The 20,494-nt window shown below is 39.8% G+C and overlaps 1 protein-coding gene across 1 annotated transcript; it reads right to left on the bottom strand.

Moving 5' to 3' along the window:
- Positions 1-1,291: 1,291 nt before the first annotated feature.
- On the bottom strand, positions 1,292-14,027 carry hmgcll1 (3-hydroxymethyl-3-methylglutaryl-CoA lyase like 1). Its single transcript, XM_071912788.2, has 9 exons — positions 13,932-14,027; positions 12,982-13,059; positions 12,361-12,468; positions 11,848-11,943; positions 11,564-11,712; positions 10,591-10,654; positions 9,791-9,979; positions 1,923-2,048; positions 1,292-1,411 (listed from the first exon to the last, which is right to left on the bottom strand). Exons 1-9 carry the CDS (start codon positions 14,025-14,027, stop codon positions 1,292-1,294), a joined length of 1,026 nt encoding a protein of 341 aa, XP_071768889.1.
- Positions 14,028-20,494: the final 6,467 nt, after the last annotated feature.

Here is a 20,494-nt window from a genome sequence, read left to right as displayed (position 1 = left end):
GAGTCTCACTAAAACTTAAATGTCACGTTCCATTTCATTATTATATTTTATTATGTTTTACAGATGGCACAATACATTGTAAACAGACAGGAAAGACACGAGAGAGAAGTGCAACAGCTTAATCATTTTACACCCATACAGTCGCAGTACATGACCATCCTCCCATATGAGTACAGTGTCTACACTGAATCAGCAGGCTACACCATGCATAGACTGTCTTAAGGGCAGGGGCAAAAGTGATCAAGGGCCATTTGGGGCCAGGCTCCCCTAGAGGACATTGAGTTTGGAAAAACTGCTTTTAAATACTTGTTTCTGCTGGTTTGTGAGAGAAGGAGTCTTTTCATTTTTTCTTTTAATTGGCTAAGCCTTTTCCATACTAGATCTGACCACAGGCTATGAAAACCTGAAAAAATAATAATAATCTTTGGGGACTTAAAGCTCCTAAAGACATATACACATAAGTTAAAACCCAGATTGGAGCTTTAAAGTGCAAATGTTGCCTTTGGAGCTCTATTTCTACCTAAATGAAGCAGCTGTGGTGATGCTGAGCTGAGCTCAGTGAGTAGACACACCAGACAACACTCATATTCTGTCTGTTATTTTATTCTGTAAGGCCACTGGCTCTCCAGCATCTATCTTACATGCAGTAGGTCTTCTAGTGGGTGACCTTTTCTGGGTTTATCCCTCAGAGCCACCCCAATGTAAAATGTAACAGCGTTCTGAAATAGAAATGAATAATGGAAAATAGCTTCATTCACTGAAGGGTAAACCTCTCACTAGGCCAATATATTTTCCTAGCGCCCCAGATCCCATCGGACAGAGCTGCCACATGTGAAGTCATCAATCTTGACCTCTTTCAGAAACGAAAATTCATTTTGAGAGAGATAATGATCAGCTGATATTACTTTTTCAAACCAATATGACCTATTTAAGCATCCATGGCATTTTCCAATCAGAACCACACTGAGCAAGAAATGAAAGAGAGACCGACCAGAACATCATAAACAACTTATGATCTAACTGACAATCAAATGGAGCGTGATCGCCATCCTTCAGGTCCTAATAGACTCCGAAATGTTAAAAAAAAAGTTTGGAATAGAGAGCAAAATGTTGCAATTTGTCTCACATTTTCATGTCTTGTTCAGATAATTTTGAGAAAATGCCCCTGACGATTGCTTTGGATATATAAACAAAGAACAACGCATTTTAAATACGGCAGCGTAGGCAACAAATCTATATGCAGCAACAACAGGGGAAGTACTTTAAAGGGAAAAGGAGTCAAATATTTCTTTTACAGCAATGTGAGTCCCAGTGTCCCGCCTCTTGCCTGGGCAACCTTGGAGTTTGTCTTGCGATTTAAGGCTTTGCAGATGAAGTCACCAGCTTCTACGACTTTGGCGAGGTCCACTCCCTGTGAAGAAGCAATATTTGTAGTTTGGGAAAGCACTAATCACTTTTCAACAAGTCTATCTATCTATCTATCTATCTATCTATTGATACATCTATGCATCTAGTTCTAATTTCCATAAGGTGATTTTGCCTGTTTACATTAATGAGAGTCAGGCGGACAAAAAGCCTGGGTGCCAGTAGTAACAGAGATTGGCTGTTCATGAACTTAAGTGGAGGTATAAGCAGAAAGAAGTGATAAATTATTAAACTGTAGTGGAAATGTCCTACCAGCAGGGGTAGCAATTGTAGAATATATTGTTGCTGAGACAGGACATACAATGCTGTGGCCTCACACAAGTTGTGCAAAACCACTGACATTATAAAATAAACTTTTACAGTACATTTACAGAAGAACAATCCGTTTATATATCTGATCTCCACAAGACTGCCTGGGTTAGTGTGATGCCCCGGTGATTATAAAGACATAAAATACCATTTTGGTCTCCCAAAGGACACTGTGAGGAAATACTTACAGTTTCAATGCCCATGCCATGCAGCATGTACAGAACATCCTCTGTTGAAACGTTGCCAGATGAACCCTGAGCGTACGGGCATCCTCCCAGGCCGGCTACTGCGGAATCCACCACACAAACCCCCATCTGCAAGCAAACACAACAGAGACATTCAGCACCTCCACACAGGCTTCACCCCAGGTAAAATCCCAGAACAATGACCCTTGTTCTGCTTGATTGTTCTGTTTGGTGCAGTGCGCCTCGACACGGCTGCGGTCGTGTTTTACAGCTGCTCAGGAGAACTGTGGGCTTGTGTCTTGAAGATGAGTGGGCACAAAATGTCCCACAGTATGGCTTACTCATCCTCTTTGTCAGTTTAAACCACCAGTACCACATAATTATGGCCTTGTTCGTACGAGAGGAGCATTATAAATGCTGAACGGTACATTTCATATGTTTCTGATTCTCTGGGTTACTCATGTTTTTACAGTACTTCTCTGCCCTTAACCATGATGTGGATTCACTTTCTTGCCACATTGCTCTGGCATTTCTTGTTAGTATGCTGTCTTCTTACACTTTGCCCACAGTGCAGTAATTGTAACCTTACAGCATGAATGTTCAGCTGTTTGTTTTGCTACAAACTATAGTAATTATTATAATTTATTATTTCACTGTGCAATCTGATCAGTGTTGCAACAAGACCACATCTGATGCCCTTGATTAAAATGTTCCTATTCTCTGGAGGATCATCTACAAACATAACACACCCATGTGTAAGAATATTTACACCTATTGCACAGTAAATGGATGTCAGGTTTGTTTGCCTCATGGCGGTCCACAGTCAAAGTAATTGTCATATTTCTCCATTTTGTGGGAAAATGCCTTTTTTTTTTTACGGTACCAAGTGTCTGGCCTCCATATGAAAATTAATGACGCATTTTCAGTTGTTCCTCTGCGTGTCCATGCTTTTGTTGGACAGCTGCACCAAACACACTACAATGTTGCTTAGAAAATGGCAGCCCACTGTTTTTGTTTTGACGTTAAAGCTACAAGAAGAAGAAGTTTACCATGGAGATAAAGTAAGTCCTCCTTATCCATCGAGGTCATCCTGACATAAAAGTATATTTTACGTCTTCTATGAACATGAAGAAGGAATGTAGAATATGAGAACCATTTTTTTTAATTTTTAAATAATCATGAAGATCAATTTGTTCTGTTAATATTACGCTTTTCTCCAATGTTAACAGAGAACATGAGTTTCACTGAGACAAAACCGCAGTTCCGAACAGTGCTTGCCATGTAGGTGTATAACCATAAGCATTGCCTTTGTCTTCACACCAAAAAATGATGAAACCAAGCCTCGAGTTTTCAGAGTCATTACGCACTAAGGTCTCAGGATGTTTTCCACATGTCCCTGGGATTGTCATGAGAATATTAAAGATGTTTTCCAGCTTCCGTGGCAGAGCCAGATGTCAGAGGATCCCACAGTGAGACGAAATTAACACACTGATCCTCTCAGCGGCGATGGGTCACATCAACCTGGAGCCGTGAGGGACCTCTGCCCCGTGGGGATAGACCAAGCACACAAAATTAATACAATCTCTGTTGCCTTTTGAACAATGCTGCTAATTGGTGCCTTTTCCTCCAGACAAGAACCTACTTCTTTTAGGGGCTGTCTGAGCCGGCTGTAATTGCTGTTTGTGTTGGCAAAGGAAGAGGAGGAGGTGGGGTAGAAGGAGGGGATCCACTCCGGTGTGTGCTGTGCACGAGATTTCCAGACCTTGGTTAAAGCCAGAGCAGGATATTGTACTAGGCAGACTTTTTTGTTGTATAAACACAGAGTTGTAATCTACCATGCCAATCCTCTCGCTTTCAGCTGCTAACTGTGTAAGGCCAAGGGGTCTTCAGCGTACTGTTTCCGAGAGGAACAAAAGACAAGGGAACAACGATCCCCTTCACCAGCATGTCCTGTTCCTCTGGACGCTAATCGTGCAGGGATTGGTGGTCAGCAGCTCCAGCTCGCCAGTGTTCAATTAGGTTCACACTGCCCAGAAACCAGATGTGGACTTGCTGTTAAAAAGCCATATTCAGTGAGCTGTGGCTATATAAAAACAATACATTCCTGGGTAAAGACACACTGCGTTCCAGTTTTCAAACTTGCATGATTTGGGATAAGCTTGTTGACATTCTACACTCTGAGTGGACGAGTTTGGAGATGGACATGCTCCCATTATGGTTTTATAACTGCGTCAGACAGAGAGGGAGAAAGGGAGAGAGAGTATACGTTCATTGAGGGATATGACAAGCAGTGATGCTTTGCCCACTACACTACAACATTAGCTGGGCAGCCGAGGGAAACTGATTTCAGGTCAGATCCGCAGCTGACACATATATCAGCTCGGAAGCCCTTTCAGCAGCACATAAACAAGCCTGCCACTGGAAAGCCACAATCTCTGTTCCAGATATTTGCGGAAAGCTGGGAGACAGACAAAGGAAAAATTAAGAGAATAAATAAATGAAAATTTCAACACATGATTCCTTTGAGCATTAAAGTTCTGCATTATGTAATTTGGTCATTTGCCACCAACATTGTCAAGCAGCAGCCTCTTCATGGATTACTGTGTTACATGAGTGGGGAACAATCAATGAGTGCAGTGTGCAACTGTCAGTATGAATATAGCAAAGAAAAAGTTCTGATCATAAATTAAAATCCCTTGTGCTTGTTCATTAATTGTGGAATTCTGCTGAGCCTGTGGTCACTAATAGGAAATTAATACTAATCAGCTGAGAAGGTAAACACCACTTCATGTGCTCATTGCCCTAGTCTCAGTCATATGTGCATCACATTTTCCACCATATAGTACACATTTAACCTATAGCATTTTGTTCTCTTACCATGGCATCAATTAATTATGAATTACAGTAAGTATTCCCTGTATTAGATAATTAGATTACAAAAAGGTAATAAACCCAAGATATTCTTTAAAGTAATCTGATTGCTGTTACATTATCAACCACAACTACACTTTGAATGACTTCATTAATATAAACTGTATATATACATATGTTGTTGTTGTTGTTTTCTAACTGGGAAAAAAATATATTACAATTTTGTCTCAACCTTCCTACTTGACCTAGTCTGTTTTGGAAGAGCAGAACAACTGAAAGCCACATGCTCCACTAACACCACTAAGGCACAAGTATGAAAAGTAGTCAAGCTTGAGGGACAAATAACTTGATCCTATCATTGTTTATTAAAGCTACTTAGTGTTACATTAAACAAAAGGGGGTGGTGCCGCTCTATTGTTTCTGACCATGTACTGTGGGTTTCTCCCTGAAGGACAGGCTGTGTGAAAGAGACATACTGTATTTCTGTGGTTAGCTGTAGCCACTCATGAATATCCTGGAAACTGACATGACCAAACTGAATATTCAGATAAATGTAAATGTCATATTATATTTCTGGAGTTATAAGTATTATCATGACAGTCTTACAGCGGGTCTCAGCCTATTGGTAGTAAAACAAACTAATCTACCCACTTGAGGCCTTTATCTTCAATTCCTACTGTTTGATCACTAAGAGCCTCTAGTGGACAGACACAAAACACAACACTGTAGATTAGTTTAATTGCTGGGAGAGTTCTCAAGTATGAGCACAAACATGCTATAGTCCCCAGATGAGATCTATCAATTGCAGCAGAACACGGTATACTGAAGTGGTGGGTAAGATGAAATATTTTTCCTTGCCAAGCCTGTGAAATCTAAGTACATACGTTCTCATTGTGTGACCTGCCAGGAGTAGGTTTGTAACAAAGCCCCCCCAGACCTCCTGAGAAAAAAAAGGTACAAAGACCAAGGAATGTCTTTATCAGGAACAAAAGAGGTGACTCAGGGCTGACAGGGCTGGGGGAATTCATTTCTCTCCCAGTTGGTGGTGTGGACTACTGGCACACAGTAATGAAACGCTATGATAAAATCTTTCATTTCCATTCTGTTTATGGGTGAGCAAATGGTAGGCTAAATATCCCCGGCTGTTATTATTTTCTGTGGTCGTGGGGCAGCTGTGATGAATCAATCTCAATATGATCCACAGAGGAATTTCACCGTCCCTCTGTGTTATTTCACTCTGGCACCCACAATCAAAGCTATCTTTACAGCGATTTTTACTACACGCCTTTACATTCTTGAGCTTTTCTCCAACACAGAGTCACAGTGTCGTACACACAGATGATTATCAATGAAATATATGTATGAAAAGAGTAGCTAATCAAGTGCAAAGCATCAATGTATGGGTAAATCATCATCAGTTTGGCCCTCTAAGTAAATGTTTGCTTACTTGGACTATACTTGACTTAACTTGACCTGACTGAAGTTTCTTAGTTTATCCTGAGAAGTTTCAGTAGCACTTTATGTTACAGTACAGTACTTTAATACCTGGTATGTAGCTAATTATGTGGTAAGAAGAAGTAATTGCCGGTAATTGTTTTGTTAAATAATAAATTCTAAAAAAATTACCGGGTAATTAATCTATGATCTGTGATCACAGATTAAAGATTACAACTTGTTACCACATACTTACCTGGTAGAGGTTTCCACATGATACACAGATTAATTACCTGGTATTTTTAGAACTTGACAAAACAATCACCAGTAATGACTTCCTCTCACCGCATAATTATCAAGCGCACAGCCTACCAGGTATTTACCCTACTGTAAAATAAAGTGCTGCTGAAGTTTCTAGACGGGGCTCGGCTGCTAACAGAGCCGCGGCCGCAGCTGCAGCACCATTCATCATGTGCTCAGTAGCGGGCAATGAAAGGATCATTTTCCACTGCCCTTTAAGCACAGCATTGTCAGATAGTTCAACAGCCAAGCGACAGATGAGTTAGGAGTCCCCCAGGGCCCTGCTATCCACCTAGCTCTCATTGCTTTGTCAGACAGATACTGAATAGGTGAGCCTTTGTGCTGACCCCCTCACATCTGCTGACCCGCCCAGCCCCCAATGAGCCTCCTCCGCCGCGGTGACAATGTGCCCCAGAGAACTGATACAGCCATATCTGCGTTACCTCTGCTTTATGTCCGGATTTATGTCAGTTTTAGGTTCGCTACGGGCTGAAAAACACCACAGACGAGCGCTCTTCCACAGGGTTTTGTACAAGCTAATTACATTTTTGTGAGCTTAGTAGAAATAGAGCATTATTAATGGTCCATGAAAGCTTCTTTTCTTCACTGTAATACATGTGTACTCTGATGGGAGGGCCCATTGGAAATATCTTATGTTCATTAAGATTCTGGGATTTTTTTCGGTGGGCAGTTTCTGCATCATCTTGCTTTGTGGGGAGGCGTGGATCATGTTTCTTAATGCCCCTCTTCCTTGTTGACTGATGGTTCCTGCTTTTCTGTGTGTCCCATTGTAACCCACGCGTTTGTTTTGAAGCAAATAGTACCTTCTCAATACTCATACGGCGGATACATTCGTGCCCACGTAAGGTGACACATTACCATTAAAGCTCGGGGCAGATTCATAAGCATTTGGACAGTGACACATTGTTTTATGCTTTGGCTCCATACTGTTATTATTTTGGATATGCAATGACACAGTGACTATGAGGTTTAACTGGAGATGTCAGTTTCAATTTAAGTTCAAGTTATTCTATTCACTGTATTATATTTAAGGAAAATACTTTTTTTTTTTTACTTTGAATGTGGCTGCAAACACCCATAAATCAAAACTAACAGCCTGTATTTTAGTGTACTTTAACATCATGGTAATTTTATCACTTTACATCCAAAAAAAGACGTGGAACCAAAACATCAAACAATGTACTACTATCTAATTAGTTATGAGAGCTCACAGTGGATGCTTATAGTCATCTTATGAGGGCCGAATGTTTTAATTAAATGGTATCACATACAGTAATATCCCACTTTTTGACAGTTATCAAATCTGGTGCTTGTGATATTCCAATAGTCTCGACATCAGTGTGGCTGAAGATTTCGATGAGAATTAAAAATGTTTTTGTTTGATTGCGATGGAAAATTTCTATAAAGGCTAATAACGTTTTGTCCTGTGTAAACATTAAGAAAATATGGTGTTGAAAATGATGTACGAAGATGGATTGAGAGCAGCTTAACATATCATTACACCCACTGGGACGAATGATTTAAAGCCTGAGAAAAGACTTGTGATCCCTGCAATGTTGGCAGTTTCACTTAAGGAAGTTGAAAAGTATCCTGGAACAAGAATCACCATTTTTACTTTGCTTCCACATCTGGACGTTCCTCTTCATGTGTCATCGTGGGTAACAGCGCTGATTTATGCAAAAGACGTGCATTTATGCATTTATCCCTAACCTGTCTGTCTGTGGCTCTCCACAAGAACATTCATATCCATCATATGAAGGATGGTGTGCATCTGAATGAAAAGGTGCCCAAAAACCGCTTGCCAAGCCACTGGGGAAGCCAGACATTCAATGTAAAACTGCCAAACAATTTAACATGAAGGGGTTGTGAACATCAAGAGGATCAGGCGTCACCATCTTGTCTTCATAGAAAAGAGAAGGCTTCTCCTCTTCCAGCCCTGAGGTAAATGGGCCTTCCTCCTCTAGAGATGCCAGGTTCCCTCTACAGACCTCTGCAAGAGAAATCAATGTCATATTTCACATCCCTCACACAGAGATCTGGATCTTTTTTTCACACCTCTCCAAGAAATCCCTGGATTTTCCCCCTCCTCTCTCCTCCTAGAGATGTCAGAGCTTCCTTCCTCCTTTTCTTCACTGAGGCCTGACTCTTCCAGTTTCCCCCCAGAGTTCAGACTTCCCACGTTACTCCACCGAATTTCCAGAGATGTCAGGTCTCTCCTCCGCCCCTGAATCCAAAGTTGTCAGTTTTCTCTGCCAGGTTTTCAGAGCTTTCAAGTTCCTTCCTCCCATCATTTACAGAGTTCCCAGATCCCTCCACCTCAGATCCTGAATATTCAGGATAGTGAATAGTGAATAGTGACATTTAAGTTTTAGTGAGATTCTTATTGTAAAGACAAGAAAATTGTGTTAGAGAAAAATGAAAAAGAGCATCAGTGATAAAGTGAATTAAAAACTCATTTTAACTTTTTTTTTCATATGCTGGAGGGCCTGAGAGAGAGAAGTGAGAGCAAGCAGACAAAGAGATACAGGAGAAAGAAAGAAAGAAAGAAAGAAAGATAACAGATAGACAGATAGATAGATAGATAGATAGATAGATAGATAGATAGTCTTAAATCTGAAGCACTCACTTTGTTGTTGCAATTGGTGATGAAGGAGTCTATTTGGTTGTGCAGTGCTCGCTTTGCCCTGCTGCCTAAAACCTCATTGTGCAATATTAATGAATGTTTTTTCTTTGTTTGTTTGCTTTTGCTCTCATTATGCTGTAGTAGTAGCAGAATTGTCAATTTGTTTTTCAGAGTGCAAAATGGTTTCTGAAGTTTCTGAGTAGCCCTTAATGAGCTACTTGTGTTAATTGAATCAGCAGCTGAGTCTTTGTTACCTCCGCCAAGGAGGTTATGTTTTCAGTGCCATTTGTTTGTTTGTTTGTTTGTTTGTCTGTTAGCAGGATTATGGAAAAACTACTGGCCCGATTTTCATGAAACTTTGTGGAAGGGTGTAGCATGGGCCAAGGAAGAACCCATTAAATTTTGGAGCGGATCCGGATCCAACTCACGAACAAGCAATAATAGCACGAACCTTGGCGGAGGTCTGCGCTCTCCGAGTGCCCTTCTAGTTTCTACTACTACTACTAATATTAATAATAATTGGTATTTTCAATGCTATTATAACATCAGTTGTCATGATTCATAGTGGTAGTGGTGCTATACTAGTCGTAGTATTTTGGGATGACACAGCCTCAGTTCTTACCTGAAGTGCAGTAAGGATGTTGGCCAGCGCTTGCCCATAAGTGTCATGGCAGTGAACTGCTAGAGCGCTGCTGGGCACCTCCTTCATCACGCTGCGCAGCATCTTCACCATGGAACCTGGAGTTCCAACACCGATGGTATCGCCCAGGGAAACCTCATAGCAGCCCATTTCATATAACCTCTTTGCCACCTGAAGGATAAAATGCTTTCCTTAAAATAAAATGACATACTGCACCTAATGATGTCAGAACTGTTCATAGTGTGTCAAAGAAGCAAGAATAATCTCAAAGCCTTGGAGATTGGGTTGACATTGATAAAAGAGAATCAATTTGAGAATTCCTATATCATTTCTCTCACAGCAAATGACAGTCCAATCAATGGCTATGAACATGAAGAAATCTCCTATAGCTTGAAACAAGGAAACCATGACTCAGAACTGACTCAGACTCAGACTCAAAAGAGTTTTATTAATGCTAGAGGGGAGACAAAAAATCTCTCCCTGTCCCCAGACAATTATCCTAGGTCCTGGCACAGTCAGCACTTTGATCTTTTCCATTAAATTTGTTTCATTCTCTATTTGCAGCAGGTATACAGTGATGTGACATGACGCATTAAGAGGCAGGGCAAACTTTTCTTTCTCATATCTAGTTAGGAATAGCGGCAGTAAATGTTAGCTAATACAGAATGAACTGACATAATATTGACATTTCAAAATTACCATTCTTTAATCTTCCCTCTATTTCAGTAGCAAATTATTTTTTCAAACATGAATGCATAACAAGAATTTACTTTTAATTTTACCTCTGTAACTTTAGAAGGTTCAATGTGTCCCTCATGGGGGCATCCCAGGGCACAAGAGACATATCTGAAAGAGAACGACATCAGTGAGAGTAAAAATACACTTGATTTGATTTTACTGGACAACTATGCAATATGGAATGACTGTTGTGGACAAAGAAACTATTCTCTGTAATGTAGAGAGTAATATAGACTTCACATTATATATCCAACCACTGTTGAATAATTTGGTCATACGGCACCTGTACTCCTGACAGTAGATGTAAGAAATAATGCAGCAGAGTGAAGTCGGTGCATATGTTCTTTATACAGTATATGTGTAGGAGACATTCGCTGAAATAGAAATCAACTTTTTGAAAGGTAAAATGTTAAAAAGCTTCTGGGATGATGTTCCTTTTGTTTATCTTTGATTTTTACAGCTTTACTACTCTTTATATTTACCTTTAATTTTATGTGACCAAGGCCAGATTCTCACCTTTGTGGACAATAATTTCGTAATGTAATGTAATGTAGTGTAATGTAATCTAATCTAAAATAGATGATACTTCATTTTGCCCATGGTTTGACTCTGTGGACCCAAATTCCTGCCAGTCTGGTCAACCAGCAGCCATTATGTCACATTTGCCAAAATGAGCTCATTGAAAAAAACGCATTACTATGGCAGTGACTTATTTTCCTACATACAGTATAAGGCACTACTGTGTACAGTAACTTCCCCTGTTTGCTTCTCTTTAATGTACATCTGGACTTGTGGTTTACTGAGGCATAGAATAACTTGGTGCACATCTGGAACTGTGCTATGAAGCTATTATTGCTGGATTGTGTGTGTTCCCCTGCATCTAGAAAATGTAGTGTTTTCAACAGATTTTTCATTTGGAGTAAAAAATAAATGGCATCGATAATGCTACACCATAAAGTGGGTAAAATCTGTGGTTTCACTCCTTGTAAGCGGCAATGTAATATACAGAATACAAACCCGCGGACTGGAATTTGTCGCTCTTTGGCAGCGCTAATGACTTCCTCAAACCTCAGCATGCTTTCATCAATAGAGCAGTTGATGTTTTTTCTGCTGAAGGTCTCAGATGCTGAACCAAACACTGCCACTTCAGTAGCACCAGCTGCAACCTTTAACAGGAGAGAAAATGAACTTGTAAAACACTTTTGCACAGAGTTGGAGCCACATTTACAAAACTATTTATCCATGTTGCCAAATAGTTATTAGCAGAGATCGCCATGCATGGAGTAAGAAGTTCTGCTTACAGCGTCCTGGAAGCCATGCATGTTAGGAGTCAAAACCGGGTACCGGACATGAGGTGCTCTCTGGATTCCTTTAAGTACATCAGTGTGGTCTGCCATCTTAATGAAGGGGAAAAACATATGATGTAGAAAAATAAACCTCTAACTTCAGCTGGACTTGGTCCTGGGAACACATCATCCTGCGGTAATGTTTTCAAAGTGCTTGTAAGCAGCAGACAATCCACAAAGAAGACAGTTACTTTTTCATGTCATACACCTCAGCAGCACAAACAAAAAATATGACATGTTGGTGTTTGCTCTACTTCATGAAGTGAGTAGAAGTACAATTTATGACAGGGTATGAGATCGCAACTATATGTCCACAATATCTCAAAAGTTTCCTTCCAAACATGTGTGGCTCCAACACCTGAGCAGGATGCTGGAGCAGCAGATCTCCCTCAGTAATTCTGCAGAGAAGAACGAGAGTCTAATAAATCACTCAGCGCTCTTTCGCTGTGCACGAAGAAGAGTTATTACCTGCGGTACCCACTTTGAAGAGACAAAGCTGGTGGCCTCGATCACAGGCAGGCCTGTTCCTGAGAGCATGTCTATCAGCTGGATTTTCACCCCTGTCGGAACGATTTCCTGGGGAACGATGAAATTGAAACAGCTCTGGATTTGATTCCACTCAAGACGGGAGGCACACAGGCAGATATCTGGCCCGTTCTGCTGCTCTCCCGCTTTACAATCACAGTGATTTACTGGACTCACCTGCTGAGCCTGATTCCTCAAAACATATTTCTTATAAATAACACTGTGTGGTTGCTTCATTTCTGCATTCATGTCAATCTGTAAAGCTATTGTGGAGCGCAATAAGGAAATGATAAAGTTGTGACTTACACATGCCACACATAGAGAACATAAGCCATCTAGGGAACCAGTGTCATTTTTCCCATTGAATTTGAGAGAAAATGTGAAACATATGGTGCTGGCAATCATGGAAAAACAGCCCACATGTTTGAGGAAAATTACAGAAAACTCACATTTTTCAAGAGATGGTCATATATTGTATATTAATACAAAACTGGCTTTCTCATCACCGAAGAAGAAACAACAACATCTATGAATGAAATTAGGGTGTGAAATCACAGTGAATACCTTTTCATTCTGAAGTCCATCTCTAGGCCCAACTTCAATGATTTTAACAAACTCTGGATACTCATGTGTTGTAATGCTCTGGAAAAATATCAAAGGGAATACCATTCAAGAAAGGAATACCATTCAAAAATCCACAAACAGTAAGCAATTCCTTTGGCCTAGGATGGTTGAATCATGATTTGTAACATGAACAGCTCTCTACCCCAAAGCCAGAAACCCGAGAACAAAACTTGAACCTGCCATGTCATTAAGCTGTAAACTCAGGAGATGCTTCAGGCTTTGTGGAACAGTTGCTGCCAAATATTGATAAAACTCTCGGAGACTGAGGAATAGGAAGAAGTACTGAGCGCAAATAACATTAAACATTTTCTAAGACACTCCATGTCTGACTAAAGCCTGAATAAATCACACAAAGCAAGTCAACAGTCAACAGAATGTCATCACCGAGTGACGTCTGAATGTTAAGAACAAAAATACTCTTGAAGGGATTCTAGTCCACTTGCAATAAACCGATACTTGATTTGAATCCTTATAAGACATAGATAGCCTTCATGCATTACTCTTCTAAGTTGAGTGTAAATTAATGTAATATCAAACAAGTGGCTCTCTTGGTGCAATCTTTTGGAGCGACACTACACAGATTTTACAGTGAAGAAGAATGAAGAATTACAGTGAATCTGGTCTGCGTTTCTTGTCAATTCATAGAGCTAAAAAAAGGATTTACCATTCTAATTTAGAGCTAATTTACATCCTATTAATTCTACAAAATTACAGCAATATTTAAGAGAAGAATATAATACATTTTTACACCAGGCTGAGTATTGCATAAGCACCATGCAGCATCTCTCCATCTGTCCTATCGTGTGTGGCTGCTGCAGCCTCCCTGTCATGAGAGAGTCATGTGGCCGAGCACGTGCAGCAGATTAGAAACAAGAAAAAAAGACGCCCACCTTCTCCTCCAGCAGCCAGCGTTTCAGCCATGGGTAATCCCGGATGAGTTGCTCATAGCTCAGGCAGTGTTTCACTGTGGTGGGTACGTTACCCATCCGAGCGGCTGCCGGTCAGCCTGCCGTGCCTCAGCGTCCTCCGATCACAGTCTGCCGCAGCTGATGTTTGCAGAGTGCGGCGGCTGATCAATACGGCTAACGCATGCAGGCCTGGATGATGGAGGGCCTCGCTGCATGAGGAAATGGAATTAGAGGTCGGCTGCAGACAGTAGAGAATGATTCAGCAGTTGCCATGGCAGCCACATCCCCAGCAGGGAGGGGATCAAAACAGAGGAGAGGGGGAGAGAGAGAGGGAGAGAGACAGAGAGAGAGAGAGAGAGAGAGAGAGAGAGAGAGAGAGAGAGAAGGAAATGGAGAGAGGCAGAATGGCAAATGGACCGGTATGGGGGATTAGTACTGCACATTGCACTGGGAATTGTTGTGGAAGCGTTCTGTGGAGGCTTCACTGAAACATCCAGGCTCCTACCAGGAAGAGCTGCCTCGCCTTCAGGGTCTAGAATGAGAAAAGTTGCACATTCACTTCCCTGTTTTCAGTAGAAATTTAAGTCTTCGGGGAAACAGCCTGCTTTGATTGATCTCCTGTGACCTAAACAGCTGAAGGCTTTCCATTGCCAGACCTGCCACTGCTGCCAATGTCAACTGCATGGTGTAATAAAATCCCTTGTTAAGCCAGGGCAAAATTTACCGGAGAAAGAGCCATTCTTCTGAACCCAGATGTTAACAATAGAGCGGCTTAATGAAGTCCTAGCATTCAACCATCTCACCGCGCTAAACTGCCCTGTGATGAGAGACCCCTGCCCTGCTCTCAGGGGAGGGAGGCGACTTGTATGATCGGCCCTGAAAAAGACTTTTTTGTAGCAGACTTCAAGGTTGATGTCTATCAGTTGCCACCCCCTAAAATTTGAAATCCACCTCCTGGAGTATTTTTTCCTAATCAAGTATTCCTGACCGCCTAGATAGAGAGAAACAGGGAATACAGCAGCATCCAATGTTTATAAGAAGTTTGAAGTGTAAGAACTTAAATTAAAAGTTTGATTAATTACATTTTTAATTTGCCTTTTGATATATCAAATCAGTGCTGATTGCACATTGTGTCTGAATGAAAAAAAGGGAAGCGGCTGTTGCTGTTATTTGCCTCAAAAATCTGCTTTGTTCATTCATTTAGAACAATTTGGTGGTTTAGAGGTTTGATTTGCTTCAAATTCCTTTCAGATGTACTGCTATGCATCAAAAGCAGCAGAGGCAGGACATAATGAAATCAGCATTTCATAAAGGCTGTTGAATTAGTGGAGATTGATGTTGTTATAGTTCTGGGATACTGTATAACCCAGAGTATTTAGTATTTACATGTAGTATCTTTAAAACAAATGTATTATGGAAGTAATTATAATGTAATAATACTTTGTAATAGGAAAAATGTATGGCTGCATGATTATTCTAATGTGTAAGAAGAATTTCATTGTCAAAACCACTGAAACAAAGTTAGTATCGTTTTCTGCTGTATAATGCTGTTGTCAGAGCAATAATTTGACTTTGCAGAGAAAATTATCTTTCATATGGCTCTTTCTCAAAACTATGATCACTGCATCAGTCACTTATCCCTAACTGGGCATTGAACAATTCTGTTTTCAAGGAAACTCGGCAGCAAAGGTTTATCTTGACAAATAACAGCTGTAGAGGTTTACTTAAAAGACCTGTTGCCTCAGGGGCTTCCCAGCTTTTAGGAAGCAATGTAATGCAGGTGAGTGGGAAACTTTAAAGTTTGAGATGGTATTAAAAACAGAGGATGCTTTGACATTATAAATAGTTTCAAAGCCATTCATTTTGCGTCATCTTTAGGAGGAGGAGACATTTCTTCTTTTGTGAAATCTTAGGGAAATAAGGTTAAGAGATGGGAGAGGTTTTAAGCTTATAGTGCTATGAAACAAGGATAATAATCTCTTCATGCATACAGAATGGATCTAAACACAAATAGGAATGACTGTTAGCATCATTTGGTCTTACTTTTTTTCAAATTCATGTATACATATAAACAGAACTGAACAAAATAAAAAAATGTTGCCTATTCGATTAGACAAAATGGCTGTTACTGTGACAGAGATAATAATCTATAACTTTGTGTAGATTAGGCAAACAGATATGGCCTCACAGGAAAAAGACGCCTCTGCGCTATTCTGTGAGCTGTCTCCTGAGAACAATATATTTTACACATGAAGATTTTGGAGACCCAGCGGATGATGGATGCCTTCAGAATATTAAATAAAAATCTAACTGTCTGCAAATGGCGCAACAGTTTTCTGAACTGGAAAAGTTGTGTATAAAAGAATGAGGCTATTCTCTATGTGTTTTTTTGTATTCAGAAAGAAACAGATGTGCAAAATGTACTTTATAGGGTACAGGTTTCGGCGTGGCATGAAAGAGGTTTTAAGCTCTCAGATATATACTGAAAACAAAGTGGAAGAAAGAAAACAGGAACCAGATTAAATCAATTTTCATCCTCCATCCGTCTTCAATTTCTACATCATGGATTTAACTGAACTGTAACAACAAGAGAGCCTTGGTGCTGAGAGAATGGCACATTATCATAACCCTGAAAGCAATATCATGATATATTCCCTTATATTCCATTAAAGGTGGAAGGGTTTGTTGCATATAGTTAGCTAAAAAATGCATCTTAGATTGATTGTTATCATAGTTTTGTAATGGGTAACAGTTGATACCCAGTCTTATAGTAACCATCTATTAAATGGTGTATACTTTATACTTTCCATGTTGCACAAAAACAGCAAAATCTTTCTGGAATTAATATATATAAATCACCAATTTGATCATTTTTCTAGGGAATGCATGACAAACCTAACCACACCATCTCAGATCCTATACACTTCCATTAAGTTCAGCTATGAGCAAAGAGAAAAATGACCTCAGGGAAATATTGTTTTTTTTGCGAATGTAAAGCATTTATAAAAATAGCGGCCTACCTTATAGTTCTTTCAGGAAGGTTGTCCGGCCTGAGCCAACTTTCCACAGCTCCCCTTGGAGACAGCATGTGTGTTAAAGATTACCTTGCAGTCATCACACTGCATAGCGCCCCTTGGTTTTAAGTCACAAAAGTCACTGACCTGTGTGTTGGGGTTCTGTCTGGTCATCTAGAGGAGAGGGAAAGATGGTACTGTAGAGCATTTAAGTCTAAAATATGATTTATCACATCATATTCAGCAGATGCCACTGAAGGTGATCTTGTAGGACTGTGTGCACTCTGCTTGTCCAGAATGATGCCTAAATGGCACAGATAGAAACATCACTCTATAATTAGTAGTGATCAAAAACATTCATTTCCTCTCCAATTAATAATCGATTGGCTGCAGTATTACCATATCATTGATACTGATGTGCTAAGACCACTGGCTTTTTTCTCACAAAAGAATGAGGTAACACCATGTTTGACACTGATGAATGCAAGCAGATGTTTCAAAGCAGCTAGAGATATATTGTGCAGATTGTTATATTGTACCATAGAGGAATCCATGGCTGGATTACTGCTCCAACTGGATCATAAACTTGAAGGTTTTCTTGAATGCAACCATGTCTTTGGTGGAAGAAATTGAATTTCACAGCAAAATTTACAACAGTCTAAATACACATGAACTGAGTTAAATGGTGGCTGTTGACATCTCTATTTGCTCTCTAACTAGGCAACATGTTTTCTTCCCCCTATTTTTACAATACACATGGTGTGAGAACATGACTGGACAGATAAACATAATTGAGACTTAAGGTATCGTCAACCTTGTAAAGTCCATTGCCTTTTGCTCATGTGTTTATCTCAGAAACCCAGATTAAGGAACAACAAAAGTCCATGTAAATGAAATGAATGAAATGAAAATACTAGACTGATAAAGACAATGGTGATACAATAGTCAAAGAATTCCTTTGTACCTTATTCTATTTCCCAACTTAACCGGGTCATAAAGTGATAAAATGTTGCTCTTTTGCATTTTTCCACTAGACTGTTTTATGATAAATTATCTTATTTTAGGGATTCTGTTGCGTTTGTGCTCGGTTTGTATCTACAGTGTTTGTTTCATGTCATTTTTACCCTTGTGTTTACCTGACTGTATAACCAATTTCCCTTTGGGACAATAAAGATTATTGAACTTGTTAGAGGGAGAGAGGGTTAACAGCACCAACACCATGGGCCATGTGCCATGTGCTTATGACAGTGTGGGTTCAAATCCAGCCCATGTCCTGTGCTGCATGTCCTGCATCCTCTCAGTCTCCCACCTTTCCTACAGCATACTGCCTAGTAAAGCAGAAATGCCTGAAAAAATAACCTATATAATATGAAACAGTATTGACTCCACATATCGATTCTTAATCACGAGCAACTCCTGCACTTTCTGTGCGACACAGAGACAATGTTTAAGATCCTGCAGAGACACAGCAACACATAAAGAAGTGCTTGGCTTTAATATGGAACCCCTTGGAGCGATATGGATGTGGTGAAGTGTATTCAAATACCAGTGAAGAACTGTTTAAAGATTCAAGTGATTCTTCAAAGAGTGGTGGTTCTGTAAAATACCATTCAGCCCACAAAAAACTCTGAACAGCCTTTTTCAGTGAGTGTACCATTTTCAAAGATGTGCTATTGTCTTTTTGCTTAATCTACTGCAGAGAGGCTACTAGGATAGTAGCTCTCCAGCCAGCTCTCCTTAGCACAGTAAACAGTGTTGACTCCACCAATCTACATACACAACCAGACACCTTTTGATGCTGTAGTTGGTTGCCACTACAGCGATGATGATGATGATGATGATGATGATGATGATGATGATGATGATGAACTCAGGCTATGATAGTGCCTTAAATCCAAAGACTTGGAACAGAAAAAAAGGCTTTTCAGTGTATTTCCATTTCTAACAAAGCCACCAGGTTTTGCTGGAAAGGATGTTACTTTCTGGATGGAGCCACTGAATTGTAATTTTTTCTTTTTATTTTAATTGCACCCAGATATGTCATATTGTAGATGTAGAAAGCAGGTGATTTTTTCTGATGTGCCCTGCTTTGGCTGCAGATTAACCATTGGTTTGAAAGCTTGGTGATACAGTAAATCAGCATGATGAATGCAGGATACAGACATCCATGGACTTGTTTTTTTTCTGCCAAAGAACCTGGTTAATATACTGCACAACTGATTTGGTTTGAATTTTTTCTTTCAACTTGTAGCTTTATGTGTGTTCTTTGACATAAATCATACTATGGAGGAACAACAGGAGGACATAAATAACCTATTTAACTACACAACAACAACATGTTAGTGGGACCTGCAAAAAAAAACAAGACAGAAAGAAAGAAGGAAGCAGACATTCTTTAAGTATCGTGTCAGAGGCTTTTCATTTCTACGGAGACAAAGCCACAAGAGAAGCTCTAAAGACACATGTTTGTCTGGATTCTCATGGAAAACATGTTTCATAAATACTGTATTCGATATAAACCAGGCAAAGCAAAAGCCCAACCAGGATTAACTTGTAAGACATATTCTTTATTGCAGAGTTAAGTGAAGTAAATAGAGGTTTTAAATTTATGGTTTTAGTATAGATGCTTAAATGGTCTCAGAAAAGTATTGTGATTCTTGTTTTAAACTATAATTAACGATTTGTCTCATGCTCCATAACTTTTTAATGCATGATGTTTGTACAAATTCAGAAAAAAGTTGGAAGTGCCCAGATGTCTAAACGATGATTTAAGTAAATGCTTTCAATGCACAGGTGCCTCCTCTAACTGTGATTGGATATGACAGTCGAGCTCCCAAACAGCCTGTTGTAAGTCGGAGAACCCAACACCCGCTCTCTCCTGCTCGGGAAGCTAATGTGCATATGTGAATAACAAGCAAACATAGCAGTGTTTCTGCATCGGCCCGCTATGAGGACACATTCCTCGCCGGTCCTGCTGCAGCCTTGTCATACCAAACAACATGTAAAAATGTGACCCATATGGTCTCCCTTTTCAAGAGGGACTGATTGAGCTGTATGGAAGTCATAGCCCACCCACAGAATACAAATAAGGAGAACCATATGTGGAAAGATGAATTAGGTAAACTGCACAACATTTTTATTAGATACAATTTCACTGGCCTTGTGGATGGACTGCAAGGTGACACTTTGAAAATAAACTCTGAGCCACAGAAAAAGAAAAAAAGAAAAAGACTCAAGGTTTACTGAGGGTTAATCGATGTGGGAATAACTAAACTAAATGAACAATAGCTAATATTTTTATGCTGTTATTGTTATATATTCAATGTAGGAGATGACAAAAGAATGCAAACTTTGACAAATATATAAGCATTTACATATTTATCTACGAAGTGCTTTTTGAATTACTGAGGCAAGACAATGTTATGTTCTGTTTGTTTGTTTTTTATTTTGATTGATTTCATGGTTTTGCTTTGCTATTTATTTTTCCAAAGCATCCAAGATTTTCGACAGATTTTGACAAACATAATGCTC

The sequence above is a fragment of the Centroberyx gerrardi genome, chromosome 15 (genome assembly GCF_048128805.1).
Source record: "Centroberyx gerrardi isolate f3 chromosome 15, fCenGer3.hap1.cur.20231027, whole genome shotgun sequence".
NCBI lineage: Eukaryota > Metazoa > Chordata > Actinopteri > Beryciformes > Berycidae > Centroberyx > Centroberyx gerrardi.
Note: the sequence above shows the minus strand (reverse complement) of the source record. Positions and strands in the feature narration are given on the sequence as shown.

Bases quoted from the DNA above. Each gene is read 5' to 3' on its own strand.
- hmgcll1 (XM_071912788.2), bottom strand. From the start codon at position 14,027: ATGGGTAACGTACCCACCACAGTGAAACACTGCCTGAGCTATGAGCAA. The intron at 11,713-11,847 runs GTAAGCAGAACT...CTCCTGTTAAAG, and splicing joins TGCATGGCTTCCAGGACGCT to GTTGCAGCTGGTGCTACTGA. The intron at 9,980-10,590 runs GTAAAATTAAAA...TTTATCCTTCAG, and splicing joins AACCTTCTAAAGTTACAGAG to GTGGCAAAGAGGTTATATGA.